General features: G+C 39.3%; 1 protein-coding gene across 5 annotated transcripts; it reads left to right on the forward strand.

The window, feature by feature from the left end:
- Window positions 1-641: 641 nt before the first annotated feature.
- Window positions 642-22994, forward strand: larp (La related protein). Of its 5 annotated transcripts, none has more exons than XM_017146123.3 (7): window positions 642-1071; window positions 2575-3570; window positions 14579-14921; window positions 15708-15775; window positions 16105-17108; window positions 17688-19804; window positions 19893-22994. In XM_017146123.3, exons 2-7 carry the CDS (start codon window positions 2770-2772, stop codon window positions 20627-20629), a joined length of 5070 nt encoding a protein of 1689 aa, XP_017001612.2. In that variant the 5' UTR covers window positions 642-1071; window positions 2575-2769; the 3' UTR covers window positions 20630-22994. The 5 variants fall into 5 exon arrangements, with proteins under 5 accessions (XP_017001612.2, XP_070073364.1, XP_070073362.1 ...); XM_070217263.1 differs by lacking the exons at window positions 642-1071; window positions 19893-22994 and adding an exon at window positions 1527-1846 and having other exon boundaries at window positions 17688-18372; window positions 18713-18952; XM_070217261.1 differs by lacking the exon at window positions 642-1071 and adding an exon at window positions 1534-1887.
- The last annotated feature ends 322 nt before the right edge of the window (window positions 22995-23316 follow it).

Raw genomic sequence — 23316 nt, forward strand, 5'->3', positions numbered from 1 at the left:
TCTTACAATTCAAAATGATATTTATTTATTTGTTTAAAATAGTTTATTGTTGTTGACGACAATTTGTTGTATTATTATTTATAATATTATTTTCTTAAAATAATAAAAGGTTTAAGAAATAAAATGGTTCATAAAAAGATAATTTAAATTTTGTAATCAAAGAAACTAAACCAGATAACCACGTCACGTTACTGCTGTAAACGTAAGGAATTATAGATTACGTTACGTTGAACACGTTGTAAGACCTACTCAAATATAGAAATTAAAATAACAAAATAAATATTTATGAATGATTTTCAAATTTTTTCAAACTATTCAAACCATATTTAAAGTTAGGATTCCTTAAAAATAAATAAATGACCCTGTGTCTCAGGTCGATTGTTATCGATATATCGCATAAATTATAATATTAAATTCGAATTATAACGTTGGGCGGGTGAATTAAATAATATAAATTATTTCCCAACTAACCATTTGCCTTTAAAGAAATCGTAAAAAACATTAAAATTAATAAAAATATTAAGCAAAAACAGTTGCGATTCCATTGTGCCATCTCTAGCAATCGCAGCTATCGCCACACGCGATACATATCGCAGCGCAACGCGAACGAATTGAACAACAACCCTGCTCTTTTTCTTTTGGACCCGTAGAACCACATGTCTGGTAACCGATTTTGATTTTCTTTTCGGCGGTATAATGCTCCAATTAATTGATTAATTGCGGTTAATTGACAACACCAGTGAACGGCGAAAGATCGGTGCGACCAGAAACGAGTCGAGTGTGTGTGCGATTGCCAAAAAACGCGATAAATAATATTCGTAACGTTCTGCCCACCAGCGCGTGAGTGAGTGCGAGCGAGAGGCAGCGAGTCGAGTGTAGTAGTGCGAAAGTGTGTGTGCGAGGAAACCCGCAAAAGCAAAAGCAAAGCAACAATAACAACACACGCACGCACACACACACACCCACATATTCACACGCGGAGCTGAAAGTGCGTAGTGAATATACAAGCGAAAAAACAGTGGGAGAGAGAGCGGAATAAAATCCAAATTCTGGTTTTCATTTCATTTTCTGGTGCGTATTTAAATCAAATCTGTTTGCAAGTGTGTGTGACCGCGTGCATCTTTTGAAATTCGAGGCGAGTTGCAGGCGAAATCAGCTGTTTTTTAAACCCAAAACCAGGGCGGCACTAACTCAATGCAGGCCGTTAAAGTGCATTTGTTATTGCATAATCTCAGGCCCAGAGAAAAGAAAGTGTTTGTTGTTGTATTCAGAGGATAGTAGTGTAAACAAGTCGTATAATTTAGTATTGTTTATTATATCTGGCCTGCTACTCTCTTCAGTTTCCTGTCATAATCACCTAACGTTAAACGTAACGGACCCAACGTAAGGCTTTGCTTGACAAGTGGTCAGCACCGTTTAGCCAGCCCTGGTTGCGTTACCCACTCTTCTTCTTCCCATACGTTCCTACTACTCTTCTTCCTCTTCCTCTTGTGTGGGGCAAAAATCTAACCTCACTTCTTCTTCTTCTTCGCTTGAATACTCTGCTGTGTGGCTGCTGCATAATAATATAATACCTCTCGATCCACACGATTGGTCGTGCCTCGCTACGGATTTTCTCCGCCTCCAAATAGTATATAATCGGGCAAAATCGGTGGCAGTAAATCCAATTCGCCAAAGCAGCGTGACAGCAACGGAAAAATCAAGAAAAAGGCCGCTGGGGAGAGGCTTTTTCCGATGGCCAGTTCTTGAAAAATCGCCGCACTCCTCGGGAGGCTTTTCTGCAGTCCCCACAAAAATAATCCCCATTGAATATAGTACATATATTATCACAAGTTCAAAGTGCAGTGTATGTGTATGAGTGTGTGTGTGCTGTAATAGTTGCATTAAGTAAATAAATATTATTGCGAGATGGGCGAACTTGAGATTAATCGCTGTAATTGAGCAACAAACACCTCGAGTTCGCTAAACTCGCAATCCTGTAGAAAATACACTAGTAAATACAGTAGAGATAGGCTAAAAGGGAATTTTTTGTAGGAAAAATAAATAGTTTTTAGGTACCAAAAATTGTGTAACGTAAAATATGTGGGTACCATACATACATATATGGATTTTTATTTAAATTACGCTTTAAACTTTGTATGAGATTAATACTGACAAATTTCTGGTCTTTCTTGGAATTTTAGAATCTTTTTAATATCATAAAATATTTCAAATTATTAAAACTATTTTTTAAGGAAACATTTTCCATAGATTTAAAAAGCTAAATTACTCGTTAATACCGAATATCATTCAAATTTCAACAGTAGTATTATCTCTGGTTTCTGCAATCAAAAGTTCTAGAACTTTAAATAAAAAAATGTATTAACCATTATAAGGTTGTAATATTATTAGAATAACTAATTTGTAGATTATAATTTAAACAATTGATTTGAAAAAGTCTTAGACTTTAATAGTAAATTTTTCTTTAGTCGATTATGCCTAAGAAATCAGGAAAGATACTTTCTTATGATTATTATACCTACTTAAATTCGACAGACCGAAAACCTAATTCGATTTTTATCTTGTATCTTGCAGTTTGGAAGCCGATCTCTCTCGCAACCGCTTCCCGTTGAGCAGGCAAGGAAGCAGCCAAGAGTTTCCCCTGACCCGACAACGAGGATCAGCCGCTGACGAAACCGGAGCAGGAGCAGCGGATCTGCTGCCCACTCTGGAGAGGAAACCGGAGAGGAGTCGAAGAAAGCGCAGGAGTAGCAGCCGCAAGTGAGGAGCATGTCCAGCAAGGAGGAGACGCCGACCACGGGAGGAGCCGCTCCAGTGGCCACCGCCGCCGTCGCCGCTGCGGGCAGTGCCGCCGCCACCACCTCGTACGCCAATGTGGTGCAGAACCTGGACACCAAGAAGGCCACCGCCGCCGCCACCGTGGACAACAAAGAGAACCAGCCCAATCTGAAGAGCTTCAAGTCGTGGAGCGAGGAGACCGCCGCCGCCGAGGCAGCCGCCGTCGGGGAACCCCAGCAGCTGGCCCAAACGGGGGAGAAGCGAGCGGCAGCCTCCGGAGGAGACAACACCGCCGAGAACTCCTCGGAACTGGACGACAACAATGACTTTGTGCCGGTGCTGTCCCATCATCGACGCGATCGCAAAAAGGCGCGCAAGGAGAAGCCGCGCGATCAACAGCCGACGACCACCGGAGGACGTGGCGATGGTCAGAAATCATCCCAGCAGGCTGGTGGTGGCCGTCGCATCGCCGCCGGTTCCTCTGACTCCGATCGCAAACCGCGTGAGGTGAGGCCCCGTGCTCCACGCGGCGGAAGTCCACGCAAGGCTGCGCCAGGAGCTGCGCCATCAAGTGCTGCATCTTCAGGATCTGCCTCCTCAGGTGGACAGAAAGCACACAAGGATCGCAAGGACACCTCGCCGAGTGCCAGCATCGAGGGAGCCGGCAGCAGCGGCAACGAGGCCAAGTCCGGCGACGGGGATCAGTCGGCTGGTGAGAAGGGGGCAGCTGGAGCAGCTCCGCCACCCAAGCGATTCATTGCCGCACCACCGCCCAAGGTCAACGCCTGGAAGGTGAGTGATTGAATAATATTTTATTGATTTTACAAAAGTCCTAAAGGGGAGAATTGTCTTTGTATTTGGTATAGGATAGAATTATTAGATTCGTGTTTATAGGTATCAAAAAGATGTTAAATTGAGTACACGCATGATATCATAATAGCTGGGGTTATTCCTCTAGGTTTACGTTATATTATGAGTTAACAGATTGACAGATCTGTTTAAAAAGTATTACATAGAGCAGAGAATCAGATAAGAATCACTAAGAATTGCATTTGCAAAAATGATAAACTTTGGGAAATGCAAATAAAAAGCTCTATTAAAATGGAAAATATTAAAAAAATGAGGGCAAACGTTGTAGTAACTAAAAAGGGTTTTTTATGGATACTGTAACGAGTTAATTAGGGATAGAAACGTGCTTTTCAAGAACTTTAGACATACTACTTAGAAATCTCGGAAAAGTAACGTATAAATAAAGATCAAGATAAGCCGCGCGCCATAAACCCAATCTTAAGCATTATAATCTTAAGAAATATGATGTGATATGGAAAAATCAGATTGTAATAAGCTAATATTCACTGTAGAAAACGATAAGATTTATGTTCTTTTAGGGATCCTAAACCTAAACCGAATCTTAGGCATTATAATATTGAGAAATATGATGTGATATGGTAAATTCAGCTTGCAATAAGCGAATACCCACTGTAGAAAGCGATAAGGTTTCTTTTTTTTTGAGGGATCCCCAAAATGAAGTGCACGTTTTTTGTTGTTACTCGTATTTCTGTTTCTCCTTCATTTTGTTGTTTGTCCAAATTGCGTCTTAAAAATGATGGAAAAACATGTCCATTTATGTATGTATGTATGTGACCACTATTTCGTTGTGCATATGTGTGTGCGTGCTTGGTTGTTGGTAAACAAATGTGCGTAGAATGGCGGAGACGAAGAGAGGGCGCAAAGCGGGGCGGCTGATAAACAAGAGTGCGAGGCGAAATGACAACAAACACGCGGCGCAATGGAAACACGTTTTCCGCTTTTTGTTGTGGTTTTTCCTGCCGTTATCATCGTTATGCTAATAATACCAACAACAACAGAGATTACAAAATTGTATCTCATAGATACACAATCGCAGGTTGCATAATATCTGGCGAGCAGTGTGTCATCGAAAACAAAACAAAGCGAGAGAAAACCACAAACATTTAATTGCATTTATTTTTATTTATTCTTGGCTGTTTTTTATTACGCAATGCTAGCAGAAATTGCTGCCGGCGTTTTTTTCGCTTTCTCAAAAAACGAAAAGGTTTTTATTTTGGTTTACAGTGCAGCCTATAAAAAGGGAACTCTGTAAAAAATAATATTATTCTTTCGTACTCTAATATTTTTTAAATAATTTTTTTTTTTAAATGATTTTTTTTATTTTAGTAACAACAATTTCGATGATTTTAAAAATTCTTTATTAATATTTTACTAGATCTTTTACTTTTTCGAGTTAGCACTGTGAAATACTTTTTCTTCATTGTTTTTATACATTTTGCTTTATTCCTGCCCATGTTCTGAATTTCCAATTATTTTTTCTATATCTATAGTGGCACATCTGTTTTGGGTGTCGCAACAAACGAGAGAAAAAGTTAAATATTTCTCAACTAAAAATAAATGTCAAGGTCAGCCGCTTGTCGTCTATCTATCCAAACGCCGCCTCGCCTTCTTCTTCTCCCTCTTTGCCCCCCACCACCCACACATCCCACCCCCCGTGAATCTAAACGAAAGCGGGAGCAAAAGGAAGAGAGCAAAATCAACACAGAACGAAAGGCAAACGGCGAAAGATGGAAAAAACACACAAACACACTACAAAAAGGTGTGGCTAATTTTCTTTCTGTGGAAAAAGCTAAAAGCCAAAAGTTTACACGTCTAACATCCAAGTTAACCTGTTGTCAAGCGGGAGTTTGAAATTCGCTTTGCTTTCGAAAGCGTTTTGTGCTACTTTAAATGGAAATGCAAACATCTCGCTCACTTTTGACATTCTTTGCATATGCAAATCGCACTAATTAGGAAGTTGAAGACGTGTATCTGTGAAACACTTAAAACTTTTATGAAAATAAAATAGTTTAGTTTAATTTTGGGGTGACTATCCACATCTATTGGTAGAATAGTGAAAAATGTGATTAACATAAAATTAGAACGAATTTGATTTCGTTGTTATGAAATTAATTTAATTGTTAGTATGCTTAATTTTCCAAAAAAATAGTTACTTACCCCGACAAATTTTCAAATAAATTAAAAAAACATTTTACAAGTAAATTTTTTTATAAAAGTTTTCAAAATCTTGTGAAATTATTTCTTAACCTTTTCTAATTCGATTTTCCGGATCTGATAGCATTTGAGGTAATTTCTAGAGTAAGGTAAAAAAAGAAATGTTGTTAAAATATATTATTTTAAGCAGTTGAATAATAATGACAACCATTTATTTGAATTATAACAAGAAAGGAAGCTACCTTCGGCCAGCCGAAGCTTATATACCCTTGTAGATAAAAGAATACTCACTCGGTGCAGTTCCAGGGATTCCAGATTCAGCGTTTCGATTTATTTCAATTTTGTTTTTAAGTAGTCAAGAATCAAAACGCCTACTTCCTACAAAGTTACAAAGAATTTTCTTATATTTGATTGGGAGCCTTAAGATATAGTGGTCCGATCCGGCTGGCTCCGACATATGTACTACCTGCAATAGAAAGAAGACCTTCGGGAAAGTTTCATCGCGATAGCTTTAAAACTGAGAGACTAGTTCGCATAGAAACGGACAGACGGACAGACGGACAGACGGACAGACGGACAGACGGACATGGCTAGATAGACTCGGCTATTGGTGCTGATCAAGAATATATATACTTTATGTGGTCGGAAACGTCTCCTTCACTGCGTTGCAAACATCTGACTGAAATTATAATACCCTCTACAAGGGTATAAAAAGAGAGTTCTCTTTATAAATGCAATTCCATTGATCAGATGCAGATTTACACAACAATTAATGTAATTTAATTAATAGCTTGGTTAACAGATTTAAAAAACCTGGGTTTCATTCATGCAATATACTGGGTATTCTCACAAATGATACTGATTTTGGATTACTAATTAGCTACATGAAATTAGTTTAAATAAGTATAGGAAACCAGAGATCTGAATATAAATACAAGAACTGGCAAAATTAATTAATTTAAAATAAAGTGTTCATTTAAATCTTAAGTTTAATTATGGGTGAATGTTTTTTTTTTTTAAGATCATTATTTATGTAGTTCTAGATGTATAGGGTTAATATAACATGTATTTCAAGCTTGATTAGAGGGTTAAAAAAACTGAGGCTTAAAGTTTCGATTCTTGTTTTTTAACCCACTGCGGCGACGACGACGCCGGCAGAGGTGCAGCTGCGCAGCGGCAGCGTTGCAGGGCAGCAATTCAAATTTATTTTCCCATTTACTTTTCCACGCCAGTTGCCGTTGACGTGTTCCCTGGAAGAGTTCGCGGATGGGATAAAAAGCACACTCCCACTCCCACTGTTTTCCATTGTTTTCCAATATTCGCCAGTGCGTCGGCACGATCGGGAAAAAGATATTCCAAAAAGTTGAAACGTAAACAGCTGGAACGGCACGTGTTAGCGAATTCACCACGTGGTGAAACTGCCAGTTTGGTGTGCCGTTGCGAGGCGGTTAAATAAATAATTATAATAATATACCCATACAGCTGGAAGGCTGGAAATCGCGTGTGCCGTCGACGTGGAAGTTAGAACTTGATATACTTGTTGATACTTTAACGGTTTACGTCGCGAGTGGAAACCGCCCTCTCGCTCTCTCTTATTAACGTTACGTCGCGTTACGTAGCGTAAGGCCGATTCGCAAAGAGAGTGATAAGAGCTGTCACTCTCACGCTTTCTCTCCCTCTTTCTTGCATTTGCGGCGAAACAAAACAATAACAAACATGAAAACGAAAGTAAATATGCAATCATCTTAACAACTTAATTTAAGTTTATGGTTTTAATGGAAGATGAGACCTCCCTGCTCAATTGAGGAACGAAATGTGTGCCATATCGAGTACAGTGGATATTCGCCATAAAGGAAAAATTATTTCATGAGTTTTAGGGGCAAGCAATTAATTTTATCAGTATTTAAATAAATTTAATCAATTTAAATAAATATGTTAATAATCTTTTTTTTTAAAAAACAATTTTTTAAAAAATGTAAACATTACGCGTTAGAAAATGTAAAAAAGTATTTGTTGTATAAAAGTCCAATTTATAAGAACTATAATCATGACTTATAGTATAACTCACTTTCAGCCTTTTTAAAATTCTATGTTATAATTATATTATACATCAAAAGATTCAAAAATTAAAAAAATTGTCTAATAAATATTTCCAGTACTGCATTTATTGTAACCCCCATTAAAACTCAATGATCTCTGATATTTGCATTGTTATTGTTGATGATATTGACCCGAGAGCCGAACAGCCATTGTAATATAACGTTCTATTTTTAGGCATTGAGTTGCAACCGGAGATTAATAACATTAATTTGTCTCAATTACGCTGACGTTTCATTGTGGGTTTGCCTTTTTTGTTTTCCTTTAGTCAGATATTCATATTTCAAACTGAAGCGACATGTGAAATTGAGGCTTCGTAAGCCTCTTATCGGAGTATTTGATTTCGTTTAAGTTTGTAATTTTCCATTCACATTGTTTTCGGAAAATCCCAAGGTACAATCAATTTATGTTCCAATATTTCCCTTGTGGCTGTCATCTTTGTTTACGATATCAATGGGCTCTGTTGGAATATGGGCATGTATTTATGGGCGTATAATATTTGCCTTTTATATCAGATTTTTATTCGTTCGGCTTTCATTGCCAGAAGAAATGCCTGCGCTTCCTCTTTCTTTGTACATGAGATCAAGATTTTTCCCTTGTTGTCAAGAGGAAAATGACAAAACATTAACTTATATATTTTATTCTTCGTATACAGATCGAGCCTCTTTATTTCGATGATATGTTGTAAAAAGATTTTTTGTACGATCGTATCTCGTATTAAAAAGAAATACATTATTTTAAATATATTAAGGAATAATGTAGCACTAAAGTTGATGTACCGAAAGTGTAATTTTACCGAGTGGGGTGATAATAAAGTTTTATAACAATTACAAAACGATGTAGTAACAAATTGATTTTTTCATCTGTGCTGTAATACCTCTCAAATGCCTTCTTATAAATATTATTTAACCGCTGCAATCAAAGCAGATTGCAAAGCCAACAAATATCTCACAAATCGTTAGATAAGATGATGTACTTCAAAACTATTGGATAACTTTCCTTACGTCTAGAAATACCTTTCATCATTTAAAAATCATGTAATTCAATAGTAAAATTTGTAAAGATATTATTGAAGTGTAAAGTTGAATTACTTTTGTGTTGCGTAGGACCCCATATAATGATATATACTAATTGTTTTATTTATCTTGACAGTAGCGAAGCGCTAACTCAGTTCCTTATCGACTGTTTGATCTTTTGAGTAATTATTTGCAGTAAAAAAAGTGAGCCAACTAATTATTTGCGCAACAATTGCAAAGCTTTGCAGTTCGCAGGTTATTAGAATACGAAAGTACAGTGAAGGTCACAGTGAAAACTGTTTTCCAATCGATTTTATATAAGTTCCATTCAGTTATTTAAACTGCTGATAGAACTAATCTATGGGATTTACTCAATATATTTTAGCGATAGTGGTACGTGACAAATGAGACTGATTATAAAACCATGGGGCGATGGAGACTACCTCAAATATGTATTTAAAAATTAAAGAAAACCCTCAACACGGCAGCTGTTTTACTTTCACAAATAAATGTCAAATATAGAATTTATACCACATTTTTGTGCAAATTTGTTCTTGGCTTGTTTGTTTACCTTTCTCTCTCTCATGGGACTGGGGGACCTCGATAAGAGTTATGTTCCTAAGCCTGCTACGCATTAAATAAAGTTACTCGACTCAGTTGAACGTAAACAACTTTTCGCACACACCCCCCCATAAAGTCAGAGTATTATTATCGGTGTTTGTGCGATGAGTGTCGTTGGAGTTCGTCGCCACGGATCCAAATAACCTGACTCTGGTGCGTTCCTCACCTCTCCTCATAAAGCAATCGCCTGCCGGTCTAATCGCTCAATTTAATCACAAATAAAACTATAAATAGAAAAAAAGTAAAATGAATAATAGTCATTAAACTGTTTGCGTTTAAAGCTGGACGACCTCTTGTATACCCATTAGTTTTAGAGAGCAAAATAAGGGTATGATAGGTTCTGGGGTTTTAATAAAATCGGAGGTAACTTTAAAAAATGTATTAAAAATAAGCATTTTAAGTCTTAATACGATGATATTCTAGGTGCAAATTGTATTATTTGATCTATCATATTCTAGATAGATATAAATAGAATCCCAAACCTTTAGAAATATACTAAACAACCTTATGATAAACTTCGTTTCTATAATCAAAACCTTCAAGTCAAATCTGATTCCCGAAGTATCTTATAGTCTATCATCTTAAATTCACACTAATATAATCTTCTTGCATTAGTATATTTATTATTATTCATGTAATCTGAGCTGATTGTGGGTACTTGTTCACCGTATATATATATTTTTTTTTTGTTGCCCACGTATAGCTATCTGTTTTTTTTTCTGACCACTCGATTGCCTGAGCACGTTTTCTGGTTTTATTTTCGAATTTTTTTTTACAATATTTTTACATAACGTCTTTTGCGGCCGGCATTATTGACTGGTTTTTGCATTCTGCTCGTATCTTTCAATTTGCTAAGACGCAGAAAGACCCGTCGAGCGTCTCGCAACCTCAAAAAGGGGTATGTATACTATATACTATACATATAAGTATACCACCCCGATCCCGCCTGCACTATAACCTCAAACTGATTACGGGCGAGTGAGTCGATTGTTGACTTAGAGAACGCGGAGAATGCCAGAATCGCTGAATGTGGGTCTTTTTGCACGTTTACCCGGCTCTCGGTCATTGTTTGCCTTTATTTTACTTCTCTTTGTCGTATTTTTATACGATTTCAGTTGTTGCTATCGTGCTAGCCCGATTCTAATGCCATTTAAAATAGTCATTTTGCATTGCAAGCGCCTCAGTTGTCTTTTAGCGATCGCTCGATGAGGTGCATTTACAAAGATCCCAGAGATATTATTTAAAAGTGTTGAAAAAAACAGAACAAGACCTACAAAACTTTGGATACTTGAAGCTTTATTTATAGGCAAGTTCAAGTTTATTGTGTTTTAGTGCAGAATTTATAGTACAATTCCAAGTTCTTTATGAATCACTGCGAAATCAAAGCCACCTTTTGTATACTATCAATGACCTTGAACCATCCATCTTAATGAATGCGCCTAATCTTTGTTTGAAAATCCTTACGTATAGGCATTATAGTACTCGAAATTTAATGACAAACACCCAAGTACGTCAGCAATTATGTGGGGGTTCAAAATGTCTAAAAGTGATAAGAAACATGAGTCAAAATCTGCCAAGTGGGCCACCCCTGTTCCGAAGGTCCGATTTTCATCGAACTTTTTTACTTTTCCGGTTCACAACGAAAATATAAGAACTTCATTTGAACGGTTTTGCGAAATTTTGAGTTTTACCGGAGTTATAGGGGTCAAAACATGGCATTTTTGACACTTTTTCGAAAAAGTTGCACTCAGTCATTAATTCATAACTTCGGAACGGTAAGAGATATCTTTATGATGTTTTCACTAATCGCTCAAGAATTATTATGGCTTTCCATAAAAAAATTTAAAAAAAAATTAAAATTTATTTTTCTTAAAAATAAATCAACATTTTTTTTTAGTTTTTATTTTTTTCAGTGTTCTTTACCAGCTATAGAGTTTAAAACCATTTGAAAATGAAGTTTGATTCATTACGAAAAAGATCCAAAAAAAAAAAAGAGTGGCCCGGACAAAGGTTTTTCGCAATATCGATTTGAAGAAGGGCGCACAGCGGTTTTCCATACAAAAACGGCTTGCTCATGAAAATTGGCTGGTCAACACATGCCGTTGCGCGCGTAGCGTCAGCCGACTGCAGCTGTCAATGGGGCACTTCTTGTCGTTTTGTATGGGAATCCGCTGTGCGCCCTTCTTCAAATCGATATTGCGAAAAACCTTTGTCCGGGCCACTCTTTTTTTTTTTTGGATCTTTTTCGTGATGAATCAAACTTCATTTTCAAATGGTTTTAAACTCTATAGCTGGTGAAGAACACTGAAAAAAATAAAAACTAAAAAAAAATGTTGATTTATTTTTAAGAAAAATAAATTTTAATTTTTTTTTACATTTTTTTATGGAAAGCCATAATAATTCTTGAGCGATTAGTGAAAACATCATAAAGATATCTCTTACCGTTCCGAAGTTATGAATTAATGACTGAGTGCAACTTTTTCGAAAAAGTGTCAAAAATGCCATGTTTTGACCCCTATAACTCCGGTAAAACTCAAAATTTCGCAAAACCGTTCAAATGAAGTTCTTATATTTTCGTTGTGAACCGGAAAAGTAAAAAAGTTCGATGAAAATCGGACCTTCGGAACAGGGGTGGCCCACTTGGCAGATTTTGACTCACATGCCCGTATATATATAGAATTCAAAACATGTGCTTGGCAAGTTTCTTTCAAGAAAGAATAATGAAAAATTACACATCCTGTGACTCATAGGAAAATGTCCTTTTGCAATGCGAAACTACAAGGCTTTATGAGTCACAAAGAACTACAAATTCCTTGTCCTTGCAATTGAGTAGAGTCATGGGCATTCTCCATATACTTTTCATAGAACTTTATTCGAAATGATTGCAATCATTACTTGTTTATTGACACACAGCATGCATTTATCCTTGGCAACTCAGATGAATACGTGATCAACTGCATGGAAAGTGTTTAAATATTTTTAGAATTAGCGTGATACAATCGGTTACACTAAAGGAAAATATTTAGTATAGGGTTTTTCTTGTAAATAATTACTCCTATTTATTTATTTATTATTTAAGGGATATATAATAATAATAAGAGGTTCCATCAAAAATAGCGTAATTTTTTTCGTATCTTCTTTATGATAGGTAAGACATATCAGTTTTGTGATATGATATATCGATTGATAATGCTCTAAGGTCAAAACTATATCTTTTAAGTTCAAAATTATATGAAAAACAGAGGCTTTTATAATAAGAAAGTAAACATAATTGTTTTTACCTTTGCTAACACTATTTTTTCTAGGGCAAACTGAATATTAATTTGTAATAGTTTGTGTACTTTATTCTATAGTTAGTATTGTAACAGATATTTTAGTTAGGAAGTATTTTTGAAAGCCCATTTTAATTTTAGAAGTTTTTTATCTGTGCAAGTTTTATTTTATCTATGCATTTTTCTTTTGAACAATATTTTTTTATTGGATATTTTAAGCAACATCTCGATTTTCTCTCTCATTTTACATCCTCTCTCATTGTTTTGAAGTTTTTCCACCACGTTTCTCCACTTTTCGACTCTCTTTCGCATGGCCTACGTGCCGAAAATCACATGTTGTTTTGTTTTTCTTTTTTATGCTCAGTTACACTTACCTCGTGTGCGAGCGAGACGGAGAATGTTTATGTTTATAATCGGTAGGCTTTTGTTTAATTTGGAGATATGCGTATCACCTGTTTTCGATTCACAAGCTACGGATTGTGGGTGTGTGAACTTTAAAAGCCGATCAAAACAACATTCAGAAAATGCGTACATAAACAAAACAATAAAGTAAACTCACGTACGCACACTGAGCGAAAACCTGTATCCATTGCATACACATAAAAGTTGAGATACAGATAAATACAGGGTGCCCTGCGCTTACGCTCTCGCCGGCTTTGTCTCTCTCTCTCTTTCTCTCACGCATCCATGAACCGGCGCATCGGCTGTTTTTCGTTTTGTTTTTGTTTTGGATCTGGGGGATACAGTGGTAATTCTTTAGATGGAAAAAGTTCATGGTATTAAAGACCATGTTAAAGTTACTGTTTTGAGGTTAAATAGACTTTATTTAAGCTCGGGGAATTTGTTAAGCAATATTATATCATTTAATAACGTTGTAGAATTATATAGTTTTGAATAAATCTTAATCCTACTATTTTTCTAAAGATTTTTATACGTCAAAATATACAAATAGTAAATTATTAAATTGTTTTTAAATGATTGAATAAAATAGCAAGAAAATTTAGTATTAAAATCTAAATTTTCTTTAAATATTATGTCTTAAGTAACAAATTTCACGTACATAAGCTTCACTGTACGCTTTTTTATGTTGCTCTGTAAAACCAGTTGTTGTTGCTGTGCTTTATTCCCCCGCCTCCTCTGCCTTTGTTGTTGTGCTATCGTCGTCTTCGTTTTTGCTCACGTAGCCAACGCGTGGACAGCCAAAAGTGGTGGGGGGAGAGAGCGAGAGAAAGGAAGAGGCGGCGATAAAGAGGCGGAGGCATATTCGAATCGAAAAACTGTCGCTATCGCACAGAACTCATCCAACGTTTCGAGAGAACGGACGCACCAGTTGTTGAGAATTACCAGGCAATTGTTTAAATAAACCCAAAGGCCCAATAAAAATTAATAGCGGCAACAACAAGAGCAACAACAACTGTGCTAATTGCTAGTTATAGCAAAAGTGTTGTATGAAAAGCAAAACAAACAAAGATTAGAGAAAAACCCGCAGTGAAGAGTGATTAAAAGTGAACGAAAGCAAAGAAACTAAAAGTTCTTGTACAAAAACCAAGGTAATTTTCCAGTGCCAGATCGAGAAATTAACCGCTCTCTAGAATATATATAGTGGATAGCCACCCTTGTCTTGAACTAAATCTGGGTTAGGGACACTGCGCATAGGGAGTAAAGTTGAAGTTGCATTGATTTTTACCCATTTTTCGGTGTTACCTACTCCATTCTATACACCCTTTGAAACTTAACTCACAAATGTTTTTGTTCTTCCTATATTTACAGATATCGGCTAAACAATCCGGCAGCCCAAAGGCAGGAACTTCTCCATTGGACAAACGTGTTTTGCAGCCCAAGGCACAGCAGCAACAACAACAACAGCAAACCAAGCAGACTGCCAGCCAAAACAACAATAATAACGCACAGAACACCGCCAGCAACAAAAAGACACAACAACAGCAGCAACAGCAACCTCAACAGGGCGCAACAGCAGCAACAACCACTGTACCACAGACAACAACAGCAGCAGCAAACACAACAGCGGCAGCAGCAGCAACAACACCATCAACCGCAACACCAACAACATCGGCAGCAGCAGCAGCAACTGAAACAGCAACAACAACAACTGGTGAGTGCCCATGGATGATGGAAAATTTTCCATACAAAACTCAATTAATCTCAAGTGAACTAGGAAAAAAAACTATAAATATTACTAGCTCTCAGTCAAAAATTTTATTGGCCTTAGGTAGCCATAAATATATATTTTTATATAGTATTAATTTTTATATTCAGTAGTAGTGTTATAGATGTTCTTGTATTTTTAAACATTTTTAATACATTCATTACATGTTTATCTGACTATCTCAAGAGTTCAACGACCTTAAATTAGGGTTAGATACCAGGCACCATTTAGCAAAATTTTCCAGAACACTAGAGTTCTTTTGTAAAGCTTTGTATATCTACAACTATTCTAATTTTAAAAATTTTTAGGCATTTTACCATTAGTGCCTAAAAATCTGTATGAATTTGAGAAACATTTCCTTTAAATGGATTTTCAATATAATTTACTATTTATTTCTATTGATTTTTTGCCTTTAAAATATATGTATTTTCTATTTTGTAAATTCAAATATATATTTTGCTACCCCCCATGGAGTTGTTTTGATGCCAGAGATGAGCATGAGAGAACCTGACCACCATGTGACGGTTCTCTCCCGCACTTGCTCTCATTCTCGTCTCACGTGTCTCCGATGGTCGGGTTTGCACTCGTGTTCTCTGTTGACCTGATGCTCCGAGAGAGAGCCTCAATTTTTGGCGACGCATATGGCGTGGCATGGCCTGATTTCTTATTTTTAAAACACTGTTCTTATACTTCAAAAAACACTCACACCCCAAACTGCTTGTTTCATTACAGTTGATGCCAGTCAGGCAGATGCGCTTGCCAAAGTCGTGGTAAAGGACAAAAAGAAGGTCAATCAGAAGGTGAGAAATCAATTAATTATGTACTTAAATATAGGTGATGAAATGGTAAATACAATAATGATGTCTTATGAAAGAAAATCTTGATATAACATTGTACAAGTAATTTCATATCTATATCTAAATATTAAAAAAAACGTTTAGATATAGAACACAAATTTTTAAAAAATAATATGATAATATGATACAGTTTTAAAACATACCTATTATATTTAATATAATATATTTTCTTTTCATAAGATGTGTATTTCTGTTTAAAATATTTATCACTTTATCAAGACTGATTAATTTACTAGTCTCTAATTCCTAATATTTACTACTATCCCTTTCAGGCCAGCGACTTTAGCAACGTTGGTGACTGGCCGACGCTTATTGGCGGAATTTCTAGCAGTGGCAAAGCCACCGGCAACGAACCCAAGCGCAACCCAACGAAAAAACAGCAGCCAGCCAAAACAGCAGCCGCAGTAGCAGCCAGCAATACCACTTCAAGTGAAGTTGCCACAGAGTCTAACGTTGCACCCACAAGCAGCAGCAGCAACACCAGCAATCCCAGCGGCAGCAGCAACACAGCCACCAGCCAAGCTACAACCACTGCGCCTGTTGCCAGCACGAGTCATGATGCCAAAGCCCAGCGAGACGCTGAACCAGCGGCCAATGCTGCTGCAGGAGCTTCTGGCACCGCTGCCGGGCCTGCGCTCACCAAGAAGCTACCCAAGCACAAGTGGCGTCCGCTGCCCATCGATCTGGCTAAATCCAGTCGCCCCAAGCCGATCGGCGGCCGGTCAAATCGCCGCCTCAGCGACGATGGCGCCGACCAGCGGCGTCCACCGCGCGTCTACCATGACCGCCAGCCGGGCGCTGGAGGAGCGGGAGGCGAGTCGCGGCATCCACACGCTGGCCGGCATCCGTACGGCGGCTCACGCTCAGCGGCTGCTACGTCCGAGCGCGTGGATTCCTGGCGTAGCAGCAGCAGCACCACCGCCGCCGCAGCGCTCGATGAGCAGCGCTCTGGAGCAGCGGGTGGTGCCGGGACAACAGCAGCAACAGCAGCTGGTTCAGCAGCGCGCGGGCCGCGTCGCTACCGGACGCCGTACCGCGGCGGGCGGCAAGGCCGGGGCGGATTCTCCCGACAGGGACCAGGTCGCCCGACTCATCGCATACCACGCCATCTGCTAGCTTCGGGCGAGTATGCCAACTATCTGCCAGCGGACGCCGCTGGCGCCGACTCCTCGCAGTCGTCGTATGTGCTCATGGGCACCCACTATTTTGGCAACGTGCCCGCCGCCTACATTGAAATGGACGCCACCAGCGTCAAGGAGGCCATCAAGAAGCAAGTGTGAGTAGATCAATATGGAGATATTTGCCTAATGCCTTTTGCTTGATTTATGCTGGTTTGGGAAATACTTAAAAGCTATAAATATGTAAAATTCATATACCCAAACAAAAAACAAGGGTATAAAAAAATATTCATAGAAACGAATCTATTGTTACATGAAGTCTACACTATTAAGTGTCAAATTTGCATCAATAAGATGAGTATTAAATGAATACTCTTAAAAATATTAATTTGAAACTTTCGGTATAGAAATGAAACTACAAAATAAATTCTATTCAAATTCTAGTACTATTTAGTATTATCTTAATACTACTTTTGTATTCTACACCTAGTATATTTTTAATACAACGCTTAGAGAGTTAACACTTTTGATTTTTGTTTTGGGTGCAGATATTATTAAAAACATTTTTAAATATAAACTATAAATTTAATTATACAAATTTCTTTCAAGTTATTGAACCTAAAGCTAAATAATTTCCCAACTTAAAGTTCAACTCCCTGCAGCTAAAGGCATTAAATCCTAAGTATCTAAGAACCTTTTTCTTGACCCGCTCTTTCTCTCCTTTCGATCCCCCTTAGTGAATACTATTTCAGCGCCGACAATCTTACCGGCGACTTCTTTTTGCGCCGCAAAATGGACCCCGAGGGCTATATCCCAGTCACCCTGATCGCCTCGTTCCATCGCGTTCTCGCCCTGACCACCGATGTGGCTTTGATTGTGAACGCCATCAAGGAATCGGATAAACTGGAGCTCTTCGAGGGCTACAAGGTGCGCACCAAGACGACACCGACCACTTGGCCAATCACCGATGTGCCGGAGACTCAGGAAGGAGGGGAACTTAGGGCCGATGCCCAGCTGGAGCAGCTGGATGTCGGGTCGGAGAAGCAGCAGGAGGAGGATCAGGAGAAATCGGATGAGCTGGCCGTTTCGCCGCCGCCCATTCTCACATCGGCGATGGCCACGAAGCCGCTGAGCAGCATTCCGCCGCCGCCGGTGCCGCGCAACTCGCAGAATCTGGTGCCCAAGATGTTGCAGGATAAGCAGCAGCAGCCGAGATCGTCGGCCCTCAACTCGGTTAATGCGATCAGTGCGCTGACCCAACAGGTGGAGGGTGGGGCCGCCGAGCTGGCTGGACATTTGAGTGGACTGGCGGAGAGTGTGAAGCCCAAGTCGACATCGACGCCGGACAAGAGGTCTGCTGGTAAAGGAGGAGCTGGTGCGGCAGCTGCTTTGGTGGCGGAGCCGGAGGGCATGTGGAAAGAGGTAAAGAGACGCTCCAAAACAAATGCTAACGCTACTACACCACCACAACAACAACAACAGCCACCGCTTTCACAAACGCTCAACAACAACAATAATAACGATAATGTCAAAACGAACAACACCTCGTCCAAGTCCAAGTCCTCGTCCACATCCAACGCCTCATCATCAGCCACTGTGTGTGTAACCACGAACAATGCTTCCTCAGCCACCAAAGCAACCACAAATGCAACCACAACCACCTCCACCGCCACCGCCACTACCACCACCACGAACAACAACAACATTAAATCTGGCAATGCAGCTTACTCCAAAACCCACTCGAAATCCTCATCCAAAACAGCTGCTCCGCCATCCGCTCAGTGCCATGCCGAAAAGGAAGAACTAGACTTCCAGTTTGACGAGGAGCTAATGGACCCCCTACCCCCCGGAACCGGACGCATCAACAACTTCACCGAGAACTTCTCCGACGACGACGAGTCCGATTACGAGTTTGCCGATCGTGACATTAACAAGCTGCTGATTGTCGCCCAAGTGGGTCGGGCGCCCAAACACGAGGGCTACGATCGCACCGCCGACTTTACATCGCGCACGAAAATCACCCAGGATCTGGAGAACATCATCAACGATGGGCTGGTCAACTATGAAGAGGATCTGTGGACCACCACTAATATTGTAACCGATTACAAGACTGTGAATGTGATTTCCCAGGCGGACTTTGAAAAGCTGGCAGGTGGTCGGAATAAATCGGTGTTGCCACCGCAAGTTGTCCCACCACCGCCGCCATTCGAAGAGGATCTTGATGAGACCCTGGTGGGAGACACCACCCTCAATTCCACGCTGAACAACACGCTGAAATCCCGACGTGCCCGCTTCTATGCTGCCCCCAACTCGCATTCGATTGACCCACGGACGCCGAGGAAGAGGAAACTCCGCCACACCGCCAATCCCCCGGTGGAGGCTCACGTCGGTTGGCTGCTCGACACCGTGGAGCACCGGCCGCGCACCACCTCGATGGGATCATCTGCGGGCACTTCGCCCACCGCCTCGTCGTACGGATCGTTTGGATCCTCGGTGCCCCAATCGCTGCCCATATTCCAGCATCCGTCGCATGCGCTGCTCAAGGAGAACAACTTCACCCAGCAGGTTTATCACAAGTACCATTCGCGGTGCCTCAAGGAGCGCCGACGCTTGGGCTTCGGCCAGTCGCAGGAGATGAACACCCTGTACCGCTTCTGGTCGTTCTTCCTGCGCGAGAACTTCAACAAGAGCATGTACAACGAGTTCCGTTCGCTGGCGCTGGAGGATGCAGGAAATGGATTCCGCTATGGACTCGAGTGCCTCTTCCGTTTCTTCTCGTACGGCCTGGAGAAGAAGTTCAGACCTAATGTCTATCAGGATTTCCAGGACGAGACGGTTGCCGATTATGAAACAGGTAAGAATTAATTGGGAATATATTCTAAAGTTTAGAATCTAAGCCAAGTTATATAGTATCGATTACTAACTATATACTCTACCACCAGGTCAACTGTACGGCCTCGAGAAGTTCTGGGCCTTCCTGAAGTACTACAAGAACGGCGAGAAGTTGGAGGTGCAGCCCAAGCTGGCCGAGTACCTGAAGAGCTTCAAGAACATTGAAGACTTCCGCGTGGTGGAGCCGGAGATCAACGAGATGCTGCAGGGAGTGGGCAGCCTGAACCCGGGCCGTCAGCTCAACCGGCACCGCAGTGTGTCCGAGAGCGATGGCACGGCTGTTATCACGGCGGGCGGTCGTCGCCTCAACACCACCATCACCAATCGCAGCGACTATGTGGGCAGGTTGCTCCAGCAGCAGCAGCATCAGCAACAACAGCAGCAACAGCAATACCACCATCATCAGCAGGGATACGGTGGTTACAATCAGCAGCAGAACCGCAGACGCACCGGCTCCTTTGGCAGCAGCACAGTGCGCATTCGCAGCGGATCCCTGGGCAACAAGCCGCAGGTGGCAAATCGCAATCAGGGATCGCAGCATGAGCTGCGACGCGGCGGCAGCAATTCAGGCCTGGCGCCACACAAGCGACAACAGCAGCAGCAGCAACAGAAACCGAAGCCTGGAGCAGGATCACAGACAAATTCAGCACGTGCCACAACCTCAGCGGCAGCAGCAGCAGCAACATCAACAGCAGCAACATCAACAGCAGCAACATCAACAGCAGCAACATCAACAGCAGCAACGCCAGCGGTAACGGTATCGGGCTCGTCATCGTCGCAGAAGTAGTTACACGATAATGCAGAGACACTTTTTGGATTAGACTTAAGTTAATATCTACGACTTAGTTTTCTGGGGCTTTTGAATGCTCCGCACTCTTTTGTTTATTCATTCTTATTATTCTTTTGTAGTATTCGAGTCAAGCGTAAAGTGGGAACAGTCGTTAGCGTTTAGCATAATTAAGGGAAATTTTTGAAATTTGTTTATTGCAATTTGCCTAGCGCGCGTTGGTTTAGTAGTTACGATTCTAATTGTTTGTTTCTCGCATACCCTCGACAAAAAACTAAAAAAATGGTTGCTTACGAAATGCTCAATGCTCACACAAAACACAAAAACACACACACCACTTACACACTTACAGCGGGGTCTGTCTGCTTTGTACCAGTGCCAACCAGCCATGATCTTGGAAAAATAACGAAACGATTGCCCTTACATTTTTTGTTCTGTTGATTATTCTCCTTATTTTTTTTCAAGCGATGCAAAAATTAAGGCAAATTTTCCTACTTAGAGCAGCGTTAATAGTTGACGTAATGCCATGAACTGTTGTACTATACGATTAAAGATAATAACCATAACGATAACGATATAACCTATGCATATATTACCTAACGAAAACTGAAAACAAATCAAACGAAATTGATACACAACAAAAACCAAATGATCTTAATGCAAATAAATTTTTGTAAATTACAAAAGAATATATATATAAACATATATAGCTCTCATATATGCAAAGGTACAGTGAAGCCAGATAACGCGTATATATGAATATGATTACTATTATTATGATTATTTTTTGTGTGTGACCTAAGCGCAAATGTAAAATGTAATTTTTTAAGAGGCAGCGAGAACTTGTAATCCTTAAACCCAATTGAGGCAAGCGGGGCTCAAGTGCCAGCGAATTTTAGTTATTTAAGCATTTACCACAAGCCAGTCCAGCGCAATCGCCAGCGGAATAGCAATAGGAATCCGACTTGGACTCGGGTCCACAGCTTCTCTTGTCGCACTGCACTGCCCCCAGTCTATATCGATCCGATCTATCGAATTGGTCCGCCCCAGAAACCTCAGAACTTCGTACCCCGCCAAGCATTTAGAAGCGTGTCAAAAACCATTTATTTTTTACCTTTAGTTTTTGCACTTGTTAATTTTTAATTCGAGAAAACTACGACTATAAAAAAAGCTGGAAAAAACAACAAAAAAATTTTAAAAACACAAAAATTGTCAAGTCCAAAAAAAGTTTAAAACTTTATAAAAACAAAAGGCAAATCATGCAAACGAAAAAAAAGCATTAAGAGATAATGAAGTTTGTTTCGCATAGTGAATAGATCTAAATTTAAAACATATGTGAGAAATCAAATCTAAGCTTAATACGGATAATAACTACATATATCTGCATATATCCAAACACATATAGAGAGACTTTAAAGCGTGACTGCAATTTGAGAATACTTTAACTAAATAAGAGGCGACCGGTGAAGTTGTCCGATGCCGCCTGATGTCGAGCAGTTTGCAAAACTCTCTCAAGGTCCTACAGCTCCTCGATTTTGCTTTGCTCATCTAGCCTAAGCAAGCATACACACAGCACACACCACACACCACACAAATACGAAAAGTGCAAAGAACGTTTCATTAAATATTATTTTGTAATCATTAGATATCTGTAAATATACTTCCCCGCTTCTTTTTTAAAATGTCGCCTTATCAATTTTATCCACACATAAACACAATCACATCCATATTGGCCAGACGCTTCTGTATGAGCTTAACGATCTATCAATATTATAGATATTATAAAATGAGAGAGATGTCCGACGACAATTCAATCGGCTGTTGCGTAATTATACATAGTTCTGCCACAACTATTTTGTTTTTCACATGAAGTGTTGACTTTAGTTTATGATAACACAAAACCACACACACATTTGATTATTGACCTTTTATGTGCCCTTTAAGTTTGCAACTTTTATATACATAATTTAAATTTAACTCTACGAATATGATACGATACACACACACAGACCTACGAAATGAACATAATGGAAATTCTATTAAAAGTAATTTTGTAAGCTACTTAAATATGGAAAATGCGAGAGGAAAACTAAGCAAAACGAAAGAAATGATTATTGTGAAAAACGTGATAGTTTAAACCATAAAGAGTAATATTTACTTCTATTATTATATTAATAATTAATTATACGATGCATATATATGGATATGTATATGTAAAACGGAAAACCACAAAAAATTTCTAAACTAACGTAAACAAAAAAAGTAAAAAATTTTTTTAAAATTACCAACACAAAAAAATGTTAAAAACAATGAGTAGAAAAACTAAAACAAAAAAATGAATAAAAAAAAAACTTGAAAAAACCAACTTCTGCTTTTTAAGTCATTATTCTTATGGGGTGGGGAAATAATAATTTACACTTATGTAAAACGCGAATTCTTTAGCAATAGTAGATTTTTTGAATTTGATCAATTCTTAAAGGAAACTTTATTATCGAACCAAGTGGCCAAAAACAAGAGGACTTGAAAGACGCCCAATCGATTGACCCTTTGAGTAATTAACCCTTTCAAGTGTGAGGCCATTTTTCACCCAGCGACAAAATGGCCAAGGGTCGGAGCTATAAACATCTTCTTAAACAACAGCTGTGATCTCCATCCCCGACACGTGTTGTTGGCTTTGCAGAGCATTG

This window comes from Drosophila takahashii, chromosome 3R, assembly GCF_030179915.1.
Source record: "Drosophila takahashii strain IR98-3 E-12201 chromosome 3R, DtakHiC1v2, whole genome shotgun sequence".
Taxonomy (NCBI): Eukaryota; Metazoa; Arthropoda; class Insecta; order Diptera; family Drosophilidae; genus Drosophila; species Drosophila takahashii.